General features: G+C 35.7%; 1 protein-coding gene across 1 annotated transcript; it reads right to left on the bottom strand.

Annotated features, from left to right (window-relative positions):
- Window positions 1-2,142: 2,142 nt before the first annotated feature.
- On the bottom strand, window positions 2,143-9,779 carry LOC122333149 (ras-specific guanine nucleotide-releasing factor RalGPS1-like). The gene is made up of 8 exons (XM_043230656.1): window positions 9,659-9,779; window positions 7,232-7,335; window positions 6,519-6,669; window positions 5,580-5,628; window positions 4,334-4,414; window positions 3,033-3,138; window positions 2,230-2,322; window positions 2,143-2,160 (listed from the first exon to the last, which is right to left on the bottom strand). The coding sequence occupies exons 1-8, from the start codon at window positions 9,777-9,779 to the stop codon at window positions 2,143-2,145; spliced, it is 723 nt and encodes a 240-aa protein (XP_043086591.1).
- Window positions 9,780-14,468: the final 4,689 nt, after the last annotated feature.

The following is a 14,468-nucleotide window of genomic DNA, read 5'->3' as shown; positions in this document are numbered from 1 at the left end:
GAAAGTCTGAGTAAGATCGGTCTCTTCAGCTTGCCAAAGCGGTATTTGTTTCATCAAAATACCATAAAATAGGCAATATTATTGCAATTTAAGATAACTGCTTTCTATTTTAATATATTTGAAAAGTTATTCCTGTGACTAAAGCTCAATTTTCAGCATCATTACTCCAGTGTCACATGATCCTTCAGAAATTATTCTAATATGCTGATTTGCTGCTCAAGAAACATGATTATTATAAATGTTTAAAACAGCTGCCCTATATATCTGTAGAAACTGAGATACATTTTTCTGCAGGAGTTTTGATGAACACAAAGTTGATATATATATATATATATATATATATGTATGTGCTAAAGAACAGTAAAAGCTAAATTAATTTGTTTCATTATTTTGCATTATATAGTACATCTACAGTCATTTAAAATTAATATTACATGCATGAAAACATTACATTACATGCATTAAAACTAATAAGCATTTCATAATGTGTTGCTCTCTATACTAATTCCATTCATTTGATATTCAACAAGACTCACTTTTATTGTTCTATATACACTCGGAAACATTATTTACCCCTAAAACACGCATTTCAGTACATTAAAAGATAGAGATTTGGGTAACACATTATTTAAAGGTGTCCATGACAGAAATGACCTAGTAGTAGCTGTTGTACTTACATAAAACAAAATGTACTTACTGTGTAACTACGTTACGTAACAGTTTGTAATTATGTAGATGTAATAGGCTGCTACTGTTACTCATTTGTTACCGTCCAGTCTGTTACACAGCTACTTAAGTAACCAAAAAGATTGTCACAAATGTATTCTGGACCTTATACAACGTAATCATACATTCAATTACACAGGCATAAGATACTTCAAATAAAGTGCATCAAAATTCTACTGAAGTGTGCTTTATGTGTGTCTATCCTGTACACCTTATCCAGCAGCACCTTACTTTGATTTAACCCATTACTAAACATCTTAAATATATGTAATACCTTTCTAAATACACAGGAATAAGCAACTCTGAATCTGATTGGCCAAATAGCGCTTACATATACGCGTGCACCTAGTACACCTGCGTGCCAGATTTCATTGACGAAAGAGCACTCTCCAGGGACGGTATCGCAGCATCTCGTTCCCTATTCAGTGAACTGTGGTTACACACATAACCGAGATGTTCCTTTCATCGGTCTCTCGATGCCGCGATGATGGAAGTCCCGCTCATAGGCCAACGATATGTCAATGGGCTAAGTGTTGCTTAGTGACAGCACGTCCTCTATTTTTGGCTCTGAAACCGATAAACAGCTGGTCGGATTGAAGCCGTGCGCTCCGCGTAAATCTTCAGCACTCTTACGGGACGAAGGCCGAGGTTCCTCTCCCACATCAGACGGGGTAAAGCCTCCAAGACCGCCTGCTGAAAGCGAAAAGTGCTCGAAGTGACCTTAGGGATATAATCCGGCCTCTGCCGCAAAGCGAACCGTAACCAGTCCGTACAAGTGCTTGCAAGTCCCAACTCTCTTAAAGGGAGGACAATGCTATCAGAAGGACAGTCTTTAAGGTCACACTAGGTTATACTAGGTGCACGTATACATAATACAGGCTTTAGACATTACATTGCTCCCCATACGCGATAATCGTCATTGCAGCATCGAGAGACCTATGAAAGGGAACTGTATTACATAACTTAGTTTGATTTTATTTCATGCACTACTAAGTACCAAATGAGGTAATTCATCTGTATTATGACACCTCAAAGTGTTACCCAGATTGCTATCAATGAAAAAGGAAAAGGTACTGGTCCAGTGACAGCTTTGGTACCATTTATAGTGGAATAAAAGGAGGTTTTGCTCATGTTTGTGGTACCTGCGGTCTTCTTCTCGACAAGCCTCCTCCAGGTGTTTGTGCCACATGATCGCAGTGAAGCGATCGCTCGTCTGAAACTTGTAAACATTCCCTGAGAAACACAGACCCATATCGATCACTCTACTTCATTTAACAATGACTGAACGAGTGCTTTTGTGACAGAATCCCTCAGTGAATCAGGTTCACCTTTGTCAGGATCGTTGAGCTGGAAGATGTTGGGTTGAGCCGGATCGTCCGGCAGCACCGCCATCCAGCCCCAGAACACACACCTTCCTTACGGTGAAGACTTGTACTGGGTCAAACAGAGGAAGGTTATTATTTACCTATTTAAATACGTTTAAAAAGTCTTTGCATCCCTCACATGTTTCCGTTCTGCGGCTCGCAGAGCTTTGGATCCGTAGAATAAGAGAGTGGAACCACACAGTGTGATCCAGTACCGCGTCCAGGAGGCCAGCTGAATAAAAAACAAACAACATACAAAGAATAATGCACACTAATAATTGGGCAATGCTCTTTAAACGTATGTGAACTCTAAACTCCTGTATCGCAAAGATCTTTGAACTGATCAGATCTGTACGTGCAACGCGGTGGAAGTTTACGGTAAAGACTTTCATGTAATTGCAGGAATATTTTTAGATGCTGGTCACTAGATGGAGCGCTTGAGTTAAATATTTGGTTAATCGAACTAAGCCAAAATTGACACACCTGATGATCAGTGTGAAGACTTTCTGAAATATCATGAATCTTTTACAGAATAAAGTTAAAGCTGAGTTTGAGTTGTGGCCTTATGTACTGACCTTTTTATATATATATATATATATATATATATATATATATATATATATATATATATATATATATATATATATATATATATAAAGAGAGTTATTGCAACTGCCCTCAATAGTCCATACATTGTGTGTGTGTGTATATATATATATATATATATATATATATATATATATATATATATATAACAAATGTACAATGTATAGAATATTGAGGGCAGTTGCATTTAATATAATAATAATTACTAAAAAAAAAACTTTGGCCATAAGTAGTGTAAATGTCATGTATGCACAATTTTAAAGCGCATTCATAGATATCTTTAAATACTGAATATTGGCAAATATTTAAACTCCTGTCTGTTTCCTTCCTGTTCACCTTGGGTTTCCTTCCCTCCTTCAGTAGGGTCTTCCTCTTCAGTGGCCCCTCCATCACGACTCCACCGGACTCTCCATGAGCCAGGCTGGACTCTGCTACCGAAGGACTGGACGGAGAGAAGCACATTAGTCCAATACCTTACCACTGTGTGTGTGTGTGTGTGTGTGTGTGTGTGTGTGAGTGTGAGAGAGCGCGCGCTGCTGCAGACGGTCCAGCTCACATCTGATGTGAGGATGTGATGGAGCTGCTGGAAAGCTCAGGCTGAGGTGAAGAGTGAGTGTGAGAGAGGAAAGAAAGCGCTGATGGAGGACAGAAAGACCAAACACCCACTCACAACACATCAGCTCTGTTTCAAAACCTAGTGAGCTCTTCCTCCACACATTAGTTTGACATGTTTTACCATTTAACATGTTTAACCTTTAATTTAAAACACCAGACCTGCCATCCCTCTACACTCTCAAACTGACATACTTGCATATATCCATATTAGTGCTGGGCAATGATTAATTACAATTAAACAAAAATAAATGTATATTTTTAAGGTATTTAAAAATAAATAAATATATGAATATTAATATATGCATAAATTAAAAATACATACTGTATATGTATATAATATATATAATGTGTGTATATATATATTATAAACACACACTTTTAATTTTATTATGATACATTCTTTCATTTTATTATATATATATATATATATATATATATATATATATATATATATATATATATATATATATTCCAAAATATTTACTGTATGTACGTGTACACACACACACAAACATACAGTATATATACACACTCAAATTCATCATATATATTTTTTTTATTTTATTGTTTATTTATTTTCATGTATTTAAATCCTTGGAAAACCTTGTTTTCAATCTAATTTATTTAATTATTGGTGTACTATAAAATAATGTATTATATTTAATGCTTATTTTTAATGTCAATAATTTTTGTGATTTAATTTTTCATTCAACTTTGCCGCAGACCCCAGTTGGAAGCCCCCTCTGCTAAAAGACTGAAGACAGGACGGGAGCGTGGACCGCAAGCCCACAGGTTAGGTTTTGGACGAGAGCTTTTTCTCTTCTATAAATGCAGTTCTACGACCATCCTGAGATGATGACAGTCTGACAGCTGGATAAAGAGAGAACAGATGACAGACGTGACAGTCTTCAGAGAGAGGGAAACTGGAATGTTGAAGAGGAGACTCTGCATGCCAAGACAGGTGAACCCGATGCCCCAGAGGAATGGAGGAGGTGACCTTTGACCCTGGCAGGGGTTTGTACCTGTGGGCATGGCTGCGGCCTCTGGGGGAGCTGCGGAGAGGGACCCTCCAGTTAGGGCCCAGAGTGGCGTACATGCGGCCCCTGTTTACACAGATGAGTTCAACCCACACCAATACTACACATCTCTAAACGCTCAACGCTCTATACTGGATTACAAACTAAAGAAATTAATGCCATATATATTGACAGTCGTATATAATCAGGCGGGAGTTCTGCTCCCCTTCCCCAAGAAATATTAAATAAATAAAATGAAAACAAACAAACCAAAAAGATTAACTGCATGCATCTATTTGATCATATTAATCATTCAAAACACACAGTATTCAAATTGCTTAGAATTAGCGTATTTATATAAATATATGGAAGAATTGCAAAATATAAACTACCGATTTGTGTAAAAAAATAAAAAAGAAAAGCGACTTTTGTCTTACTTTTATGACTTTATTCAGAACTAACGTATGGCTGGCTAATCTGAATCACGTTCCTCTGTTAAAACTTGAATTAAAAATTCATAAATCTCAAACTTAGGCCCGAATATTGTTTTCACAGACTCTCTCTCTCTGACCGAACTGAATGAAAGCTGAAAAACATGTCTGAATGAACCTGTGCAGATGTTAAAGGGATTGTTCATATAATGCATAACACAATTCTATCATTTATTCATTTTCTCTTTTTCCGTGCAATTAAAACTAATTCAACTTCCAAAAAGCATTATTTCACAGCTGTGCACTAACCACAGGGTCTTCTGAGTTCACCAGACTCAACACTAATGCAAAAGTTGTATAGGAGAAAGAAAGTTAAACGGTTTTGATCTCCTTAAATCTTCAGCTGCTCAGAAAAATGTGTGTTTCAGAAGATGTGTTGCTGTGTTTAGTTATTTGTGTTTATATCAATGTGTTTCCTGTGGAATGGACATATATAGATGCTAAACATTTATATACATTTATAACCGGAAACAATGAATGAACAACAACAAAAACAATCAGTACTGTTGAGCTAGGAAAAAAAAAAAAGCACATAAAAATCTAGTTTTTAACTTAGCATGAAAAAGTTGCATGAAAGCTATTATTTCACTAATGTTATAGTATGTACTTTAATAAATGTAATGCTCATTTAAGTTAGTTAATCGTTAACATCGACAAATGTGACTTTATTTTAAAAACCAAAATGCAGCACTTATTAGTCTTATTAGCAGATGATGTTTTAGACGCAAAAACAAGACAAAACTGAACAGACAGAGTCTCACCTCTCGACCCCCGGAGAAAGATCCTCACAGAACGAGCTCTGACTGCTGCCTGAAAAAACACAAACCTGTCATATTAAAACATCAGATCTTTATTAAACTGTTATTTTAATAAGCTACTTGGGTCCTGTGAAGTGATGCACCTTTGCTTTGGCCAATCAGCACAAATATATTCATATATTCACGATGCGATACTTAATTAGCTGTGGAATAACGTTAATAACACTTCATTTTGACTTCCAGCAGATACAATAATGGACTTTATGATATGGAAGCACATTATGCCTGATATAGAGAGCAGGACATGCATGAGTTTGCATGGATCCTACTGACTTTCTCTTTGTAAAGTTATATTTAGTCTTTCAATTCTGTTGCCATGACGACATAATGTATTTTCTGCTCCTTTCGCACAACGCATGCAACGATATCAGAAATCAGTTGTCTCAAATTATATCAGAAATACATAAGCAGATCATCAAAACTAGTACAGTAGTACCATCTCCAAAGTATTTAGAACAAATTTCAAGGAGGTTTTTCACTGAATCCTAATTAAATATATATTAATTTACTGACATGCTTATATATGCTTTACATTCACATAAAACAAGAAATATATTTGACATTATATGAAAAATGCTGGTGTGTGACTTCTTATGCATCTTATGCACCTATAAAAAAAATGAATATATATATATATATATATATATATATATATATATATATATATATATATATATATACTATATATATATATATATATATAAAGCTGCTTTGAAACAATATGTCTTATAGAAAATAATTATGATTTAACAACAGTAATAAAGCTTTACTTTTATATCATTTTTATTTATAATTGCATTATTTAACCCCATTTTAATTTCAAACTGAGGCCGATTTCAGAAATGCTCAAGATGCTTTAAAGCTGGTGCATTCCACTGATACCTATAGAGATGCCGTTGGACACAGAAGAGCTGTGCGGAGTTGTTTCTCGCTGGACTCTGAGACTCCAGGAAGCTGTCGTCCAGCAGGTGGCGTGGTTTCTGATGGGAAGCGTCCGCGCTTTGCTCTCCACCACCCGAAATGCCACATCATGCTGTGAGAGACGGTCAGAAAACCATCACCAGGAGTGAGATGGTGTTTCCAGGAAAAGAACGGCAGAAGAGACTAAATACAAGCGTGCTGCAGGTTTAATGTCACGCGAGTTGCAATAACGCCAGTTTGGTGGTTGGTTTGGATTTTTGAATGTATCGTCTAATTTAATAAACAGTATCTAAGTATTACTGAAATAAGCGTTATACGAGGATACTAAATAAAATTGACAGTGAAATAGAAAAAATAAAATAGAATAAATCAATACAAAGAACAATGCTTTTAAATCCTCTAGAAAGTTGGGCCTCTTTATTTCCAATTGCACGACTATTTATTTATTTTGAAACTGAGGATGGTTGAAAATGATCTCATGAATGTCCCGAGTTATAAATGTTTTATAACAAGCGGCACTTTTGATCAATTTAATGCATCCTTACTAAATAAAAGTATTCATTTCTTCTAAACTATTGAAAATACAGGATGTGTATGTATATGTGTGTGTGTGTGTGTGTGTGTGTGTGTGTGTGTGTGTGTGTGTGTGTGTGTGTGTGTGTGAGAGATGATACTGACGCGTTTCCCGAGGCTGTGGCTCTTCCGGTGGCGTGAGGCGGCGGGGTGGGGATATGAGACCCCACGGTGGCGTCCCGGACATGTGGGCCGTCGATTATACCTGACCGATAGAGACAACTCAGGCGGACCTGGATGAAAGAGACAGGAGAGAGAGAGAGAGAGAGAGTGGGTTTGGCTCTGAACATGCCTGATTGTTTCTCAGCGTCGCACTCAATGAAAAAAGAAAGAAAGCGTGTGAGGCTCTCTGTCAGCGGAGCCTCTGCTTTGCATAATCACAGCCGCTACACAAATGTTAACATTCTCCAGTCCTCTTGAGGAGACAGATTCAAGGCAGCGATGATTATTCAGTCCTGAGAGAAAAACGGAGAGGTTCCCCAGAGAAACCCATCCCTTAACATGTTCCCGTCAGTGAGCTTCTACATGCTCTCTGAGCCTCTGCTCGTGCTTCTCTTCTGCATTAGTGAAGACCAGTATTTTAGTACTGTTCATATACTGTTATATCATTTATACTTGCTTTTTATTTTTCAGCTAATATTTTAATTTAGTTTTAGTTAACATGCTTTTCAAAAAAAAAATAATAAAGATTTATTTTTAGCTTTAATTATTTTATTTCAGTTCTACATTTACATGACCACCAGTGTTTCATATTATATATAGTATATAGTATTTTTAATGAAATTTTATTGTAATATATACACAATAAAATATTTATATTTTCACTTTTGTAACATTTCTATTTATGTATTTTCATTTTATTGGCATTTACATGACACCAGTAACTATTTTTATATTTTTCCATTTACATTTTATCATATTATGTATGAAGTTATAGTATTTATTAATATTTAGAATTATCTTTGTATCTTTTGGTTATTTCATTTGCTCTGATTTTTTAATATTTTTATTCCATTTTATGTATTTAACATGGGGTTGTTGGCACTATTTATATACTATTTTTATATTTATAGACTTCAATTTTATATTAATTATGAATTTAGTCATTTTATTTGCATTTGTCATTTTATTAAAGTTTTATTGAAACATTTAGATAGTTTTTTGGAAAGCAATCATGAAGCAATGCAATCAGCAGTAAGTATACTTTAACATGTAACTAATGGTACAGAAATAGTTCAGCATATTTGTGGTCTTTCATCCAAATGGAGTATAACTCTTATTTGTGTCAAAAGTGAAAAGTCTATGAGACAGTTCCGTAGGTTATAAACAATCCTTCATCAAAATAAATTTCTACCTCATATTATTTCCAAGCAATGACTTTCTACAAAATATTTTGTGTTTGACATAAGAGAAAGTCACTGGATTTGGAGGCACATTAGGAGTGAGCACATGTTGGATGAACTCCTCTAAACTATTTATCTCATCGCGCCGAAGACCCATCAAAACAGAGCGTTCAGAGAGGCTGGGCTCTTAGAGTGGGCAGCTGTAGTGTCGGCCAAAGTGGAAGCATGGCAGGACATGCGCTGAGACAACACACAGAAGACACATGTAATGGGCGCGGGCCAGCAAACCATGATCGCTCTCTTCCAGTCTGGGTCAGACCAACTTTACTCGCGCGTTTCCCGTATGTAAATACAGAGCGTCTGTTAGGACATTTGATGATCTCACCTCATCTGTATTTAAAACACCATTAGTAAGTCTGACCTGCGCTCATTAAACCAAGCCACATATTTAGGTAGATTTTCCATCTGACAATGAAAACAACTTGTGAGGAGAGATCTGATTCGATGGGCGTTCTGGAGGCGTCAGCGAATTAGAACACAGACCCTTTGAAACAAAACAGCCATTTAAGTATAATTAAGTAAACATGTTCTCTGTGTAATTGTGGAGTTACTTTTTGTACTCTTTTATGCAATAAATAAGACATCGCTTCTGAGTTTTTTTATTATTAAAAAAAAAAAAAATATGATCATCTCCAACTTTTTGGGCGTATATATGTACTTATATATATGTATATATGTATGTATATATATATATATATATATATATATATATATATATATATATATATATATATATATATATATATATATATATATATATATATATATATATATATATATATATAAACAAAATATATAATATATATATTTTATATATATAAATACTAACACCCAATATTTTACTAAAACCATTTCAAAACAAAAAATTAATTTACTAAAGTATCCCCAGCAAAATAAATGGCATATATTACATGCTTGAGGCTCTTGCAATTACAGTAAAACACTTTGGTGCTGTTTTGGGACGCGCCAGGATCAAATCAACCAGAATCACGACCTGATTTCACCAATCATTCATAATTCCTTCTTTGAAATAAAATACAGCAAAGAATGCAGTTTTGCACCAGAGGAAAGCTGGCCTCAGGGGAAACTCAGGCTCAAAACTGCAATTACTGCCCAGCTTGGCACCTTGCAGGTTCATACTGGCAAGGCAGTACGCTTTCATTCTGAGCATGACCAACACACTATCCACCTGCACCTTAATTACCCAATGAAGCTGGCTGGCCTGGGGCAGTGCATTTGACCTCATTTTGACCTTTCTTTGAAAAGTTTGCTGATTGCTCCAAAAGCATTTATGCTAACATGTTTGGTCCAACATTCAAAGTCATGTTCACTCAAGGCAGCAGCACTAAAACATTTAAAAGTTGCTGGAGTTGCTAGATACGTTGTGGTTTATCACTCCCAAATCCTCTCTATTTCACCTCTTTCCAAAGTGGTGGTGGGTAGCAGACACATGCACTTTGAGTTCGGCGGTACATGTCAACGTCAATCCCAAGACCTCCATCTGACGGCTGATCACATATATTTAACCACATATGTTGCGTGGAGGTCAGAAGGTTTTGTATGTCAAATATAAGTCATGTAGCAGCATGTGTTCTGCTGTTTTTGCTACTAAATGAGATTTAGGTGACGTTGAGAAACCGATAAGTCTTCAGCTCTGAAACATTTGTTGATCAAAAACACAGTAAAATAACATTGAAATATTGTACCGTTCAAAATTGAATTCTAGATTCTATTGTAACATGTTTTAGATACAGCTTATTTCTATAATGCAGGCTGAATGTTTCAGCATCATTACACCAGTCTTTATACTTTTGTATGGATATTGGTATAAATAGGTCTCTGCTGTCAGTTTTGAGTCAGTTTAATGGGTCTTTGTAGATCAAACTCCTAGAACGTTTATGCTAAAACTAAGTGATAGTCAGAAGCACTGATGAGATAACTCTGTCTATCTATGTTCCTACTCCATCCATTAAATCCATTGTTCTATGCATCTATGGTTCAAATCCATCCATATCCATCAATCCATCATTCTATTTTTTATTCTCATATTGTTCCATTATCCATCCATTTAGTTGTTGTTCAGTCTATCTATCATTCTTTGTATAATTCCCATCTCCATTCTCTCAATCTATGTATTATTATATTTCATCCATCCATCATCTTTATTCCATCAGTCCACGACCAACCCATTCATCTATCATCCATCCATCCATCCATCCATCTTTCCATGGCAGTCATTCAACCATCCATCCATCCTTATTCAATCATCGATGTTCAGCCATTCATCATCCATCATCTTATCACACTATCAATAGTCCATTCAACCATCCATCACATCATCCATCATCCATCAATAATTGACATATTGTTCATCATAATCATCCATCTGTCATTCATCAATCTTTTTTCCATCTGTAGTCATTTCAACCATCCATCATCCATCATCAATCCATTCAGCCATCCATCCATCCGCTCCATCTTATTTCCATCGTGTCCCCATTCAATACATTCATCACTCATCATCATCCATCCATCTTTTCCATCATCAGTCCTTCCAACCATCTGCTCATTTATCAATCTTTCCATGTAGTCATTTGTATCCATTCAACCATCATCCAGCATCAACCATCATCACTTATTTATCATCAATCCATTTCATCTATCATCCATCATCCATCCATCTTTCATCTGTCAATCCATTCAACCATCCATCCATCCATCATCCATCCAACATGGGTATATGTAATGATGAATTTCTTTGTGATGAATCCTCTAATCTACTGATACTCTTATGCAACTCAATGGCATTCAAGAACATCCCAAGAATACCGAGATGAGCGGAGCTGAATCCCAGAGACTTGGTCATTTGTTTTGACCCGGTTGAGCGTGCTTTGCTCACAACATCACATAGTTTTGAGTTATTTCATACTTCCGATAACTACTTTGACTCCGAATGTGGAAAATAAAGAGGTAGGTGTCTAAGCGGCTGTTTCCATGTTTTACTCTATTTTCTGTACAATTTCATGCAGATCTCATTTCTTGGCCTGGACGTCTTCACAAATACATCTTACGGGGTTATACTGTAGCCCAGTCACCCCGAGACTCTAGAAAGACCTCAAATCACTTAAGTCCTCGTAGCCGTGTAACCATGGCTGGGCGTGGCCACAGGCATCTCATTCAATAAGGAAAATTACAGATATACATGCACCAAACATTTCTTGAAGTCACACATGGCCTCCAAAGATAAATGAAAAGGAAAGAATGGCCATCAGGCCGATGGTCTTAGTGTCACGGAGCGCTGTGTTTGCATTAAGCGCTCAAGATCATCTAATTGGTGATACTCAGAGGCATAGTCTTCCCGGGGAAAATATTGATCTTTGTTGCTGTTGAAAACGTTCTGACTGCATAAAGTCTAGATGTTCGCTGGCTTTGGGCAGAAAGTGGAGCTGGCAACAAACCTGCAAATGGCAGGAAATTAAGCCTGAGCTCTACAGACGACACTCGTTTGCTAGACATGACCTAGAAGTTAGTTGCATGCGCCTTTGGCCATTCCCTCATTAAATGCATGGCTGGTGTCACGATCAATAGCAGCCAGGCAGCTGGCTGATGTATAACTTGCGGCTTTTTACAATAGCGACTTCAAGCAGTTCAAAGAGGACTAAGCACTTTTACCTATATACTCATTATGTAGCTAACGTCGCAAATGGCTCAGACCATTTCAGTTACGTGCCGTAAATAATCTCATTGCTAGTAGATAATCCAGCATTAAGGATCATGCCCAGGGTTCTAGTTCCATTTCGGCTGACCGATTATAGTTTGTTAATTTCAGCACAAATCGCTCATGAGCCGAAACACACAAAGTAGTTTGGAAGCATAGAAAGAATTAGAACTAAAATTGTATATACCTTATTACTAGCATGGAAGTGCTGGTAAATGAAATCCCACCATGGCATTATATGATGTACAGCATTTAAATCTCCAGCCAATGGAAATATGTTTATTAATAATAATAATAATAATAATATTAATAATAATAATAATAATAATGAAACACAACACTTTAATTTGCATGGATGACCTGTGACATGGCATGTAAGTGTCATATTTTGGTAACACTTTAGAATGATGACAACGGTAACTGTCTTCTTTCCTCAATAAATTCTTATTTTGCTGTATTAACTAGTTGATAAAGTAGTTGATAAGTTTAGGTCTTGGGTGGGATTAGGGATGTAGAATAAATTCATGTAGAATCAAGACATTAATGTGCTTAGCGTGCTAATAAAATGGATAATATTCTAATAATATGCATGCTAAAAAGCAACTAATGGGGTGCAACTGTAGCAAAATGATCTTACTATATTTCTTCAGACACTAATTCCAATTGAAACAGATTCCCTTTGGTTACTACAAAATGAATCAGACTCTCATACTAAGTTTGGGGTTGGAAAGAGTTTTCTTTTTATTAGAAGAAGAAATATTAATGCTTTTATTTGCTTTTGGATTACATTCAAGTCATCAAAGACATTAATAGCTTTTACGTTTCTAAAATTCCCTTTAATGTGATTCTTTGAACATTCTATTAATACAAATAAATAAATAAAATAATGATTAATCAGATTACACAGAAAATTCAAACTGTTCATAGATAAATACATTTATAATGCTCTAGTAATAATTCTAATAATGCACCATATTTTGGATAAATAAATGCTCCCATGGTAGATAGAAAAACAGGACCTACCTATTGATTTATGAGCTGGGTTAGGCTTCTTGGCATTTGGTTTGTAGGAGATGTGGTATTTTCCTTTGGTTAATTTCTTGTTTGCAAAATTCGCCCGAACAGTTGAGAAACTGTAAATAGCCTGGCGCCCTTGCAAAGGGTCAGGCTGTTACTCAGTGATTATTGTTCAGACTCAGGAGCTGTAATGAGTGGATATGAAGGCTCAAAGCAGGGAGGCCTGTTCACGTGCTGTTTGTTTTCTCTATACATTCAGATATCACTTACCCTTAAAGAGGACAGAACCTCAGCTGACCTTCATTAACTCATTTTCAAGGACTGTTGACTCATTCAGACGATGCCTCAATGGATGTAATGTCTTTGGAAGTTAGTTAGGATTAATAGGGTGCTAGTAAGAAATGATTCCTTTATTACAAAGGAGAATTCTGATTAATAGATCAAAATAAAAGATAATTTTTAAATAAACGCTGTTGCACATTTTATTCAATAAAGATCTTGAAACGTAGTGTACAATATGATTCCAGTACAAGCATTTCTAAGACTAGCCGTACAGGTTCTAGAGCAGCAAATAGAGGTATTAGACAGTTTCTAATTCATTAAATAAATGCTAAACAGGAGTTTTTATTTTCAAAAACTTTTTAGATAATAAGAAATAGAAAGAAAGATGATCTCCTTTTTGCAACTACACACTTTACACACACACACACACACACAGACACACAGACACACCTTTTACATTGACACATATATATACACATTTGATGTGAATAAAAAGAATGGAGATATTCTAGTTTTATAAGTTTGAGATTTTTATTCTTATGTACATATATATATATATATATATATATATATATATATATATATGTGTGTATTAATATTAATATAGTAATGTGTGTAATGTGTCTCTAACTCTAAATAAATGACATTGGAAGCTTATCTTACCTACAAGATCTTAACTCAGATGTAATATAGAGTATGACTATTCCAGTTCAGCCTGAGGACAGTGTAATGGAAGATAAGCAAATCTCACAGGCCTCCACAGAGTTCTGCTGAGCTTTAGGGTGGTGCATTTTAATGTTTCAAAACCAATAACATTAGGCTGAATCACATGACTGAAGGATGTGTTGCGTTGATGGATTTACCTGCGGCTTTAAAACCGACATCAATGGCGCTGCATCATTTAAGGCTCTATATGTA

Source organism: Puntigrus tetrazona, unplaced genomic scaffold (genome assembly GCF_018831695.1).
Source record: "Puntigrus tetrazona isolate hp1 unplaced genomic scaffold, ASM1883169v1 S000000185, whole genome shotgun sequence".
NCBI classification, from domain to species: Eukaryota; Metazoa; Chordata; class Actinopteri; order Cypriniformes; family Cyprinidae; genus Puntigrus; species Puntigrus tetrazona.
The sequence above is the reverse complement of the archived record's forward strand: the minus strand, read 5'-3'. Positions and strand labels throughout refer to the sequence as shown.

Excerpts from the sequence above, each read along its gene's own strand:
- LOC122333149 (XM_043230656.1), bottom strand. The coding sequence starts at position 9,779 with ATGAGGTCAAATGCACTGCCCCAGGCCAGCCAGCTTCATTGGGTAATT. Across the intron at positions 4,415-5,579 it reads CTTTCTCCGGGGGTCGAGAG|GGGCCGCATGTACGCCACTC; the intron begins GTGAGACTCTGT and ends CTGTGTAAACAG. Across the intron at positions 3,139-4,333 it reads GGCCGCAGCCATGCCCACAG|TCCTTCGGTAGCAGAGTCCA; the intron begins GTACAAACCCCT and ends CTCTCCGTCCAG.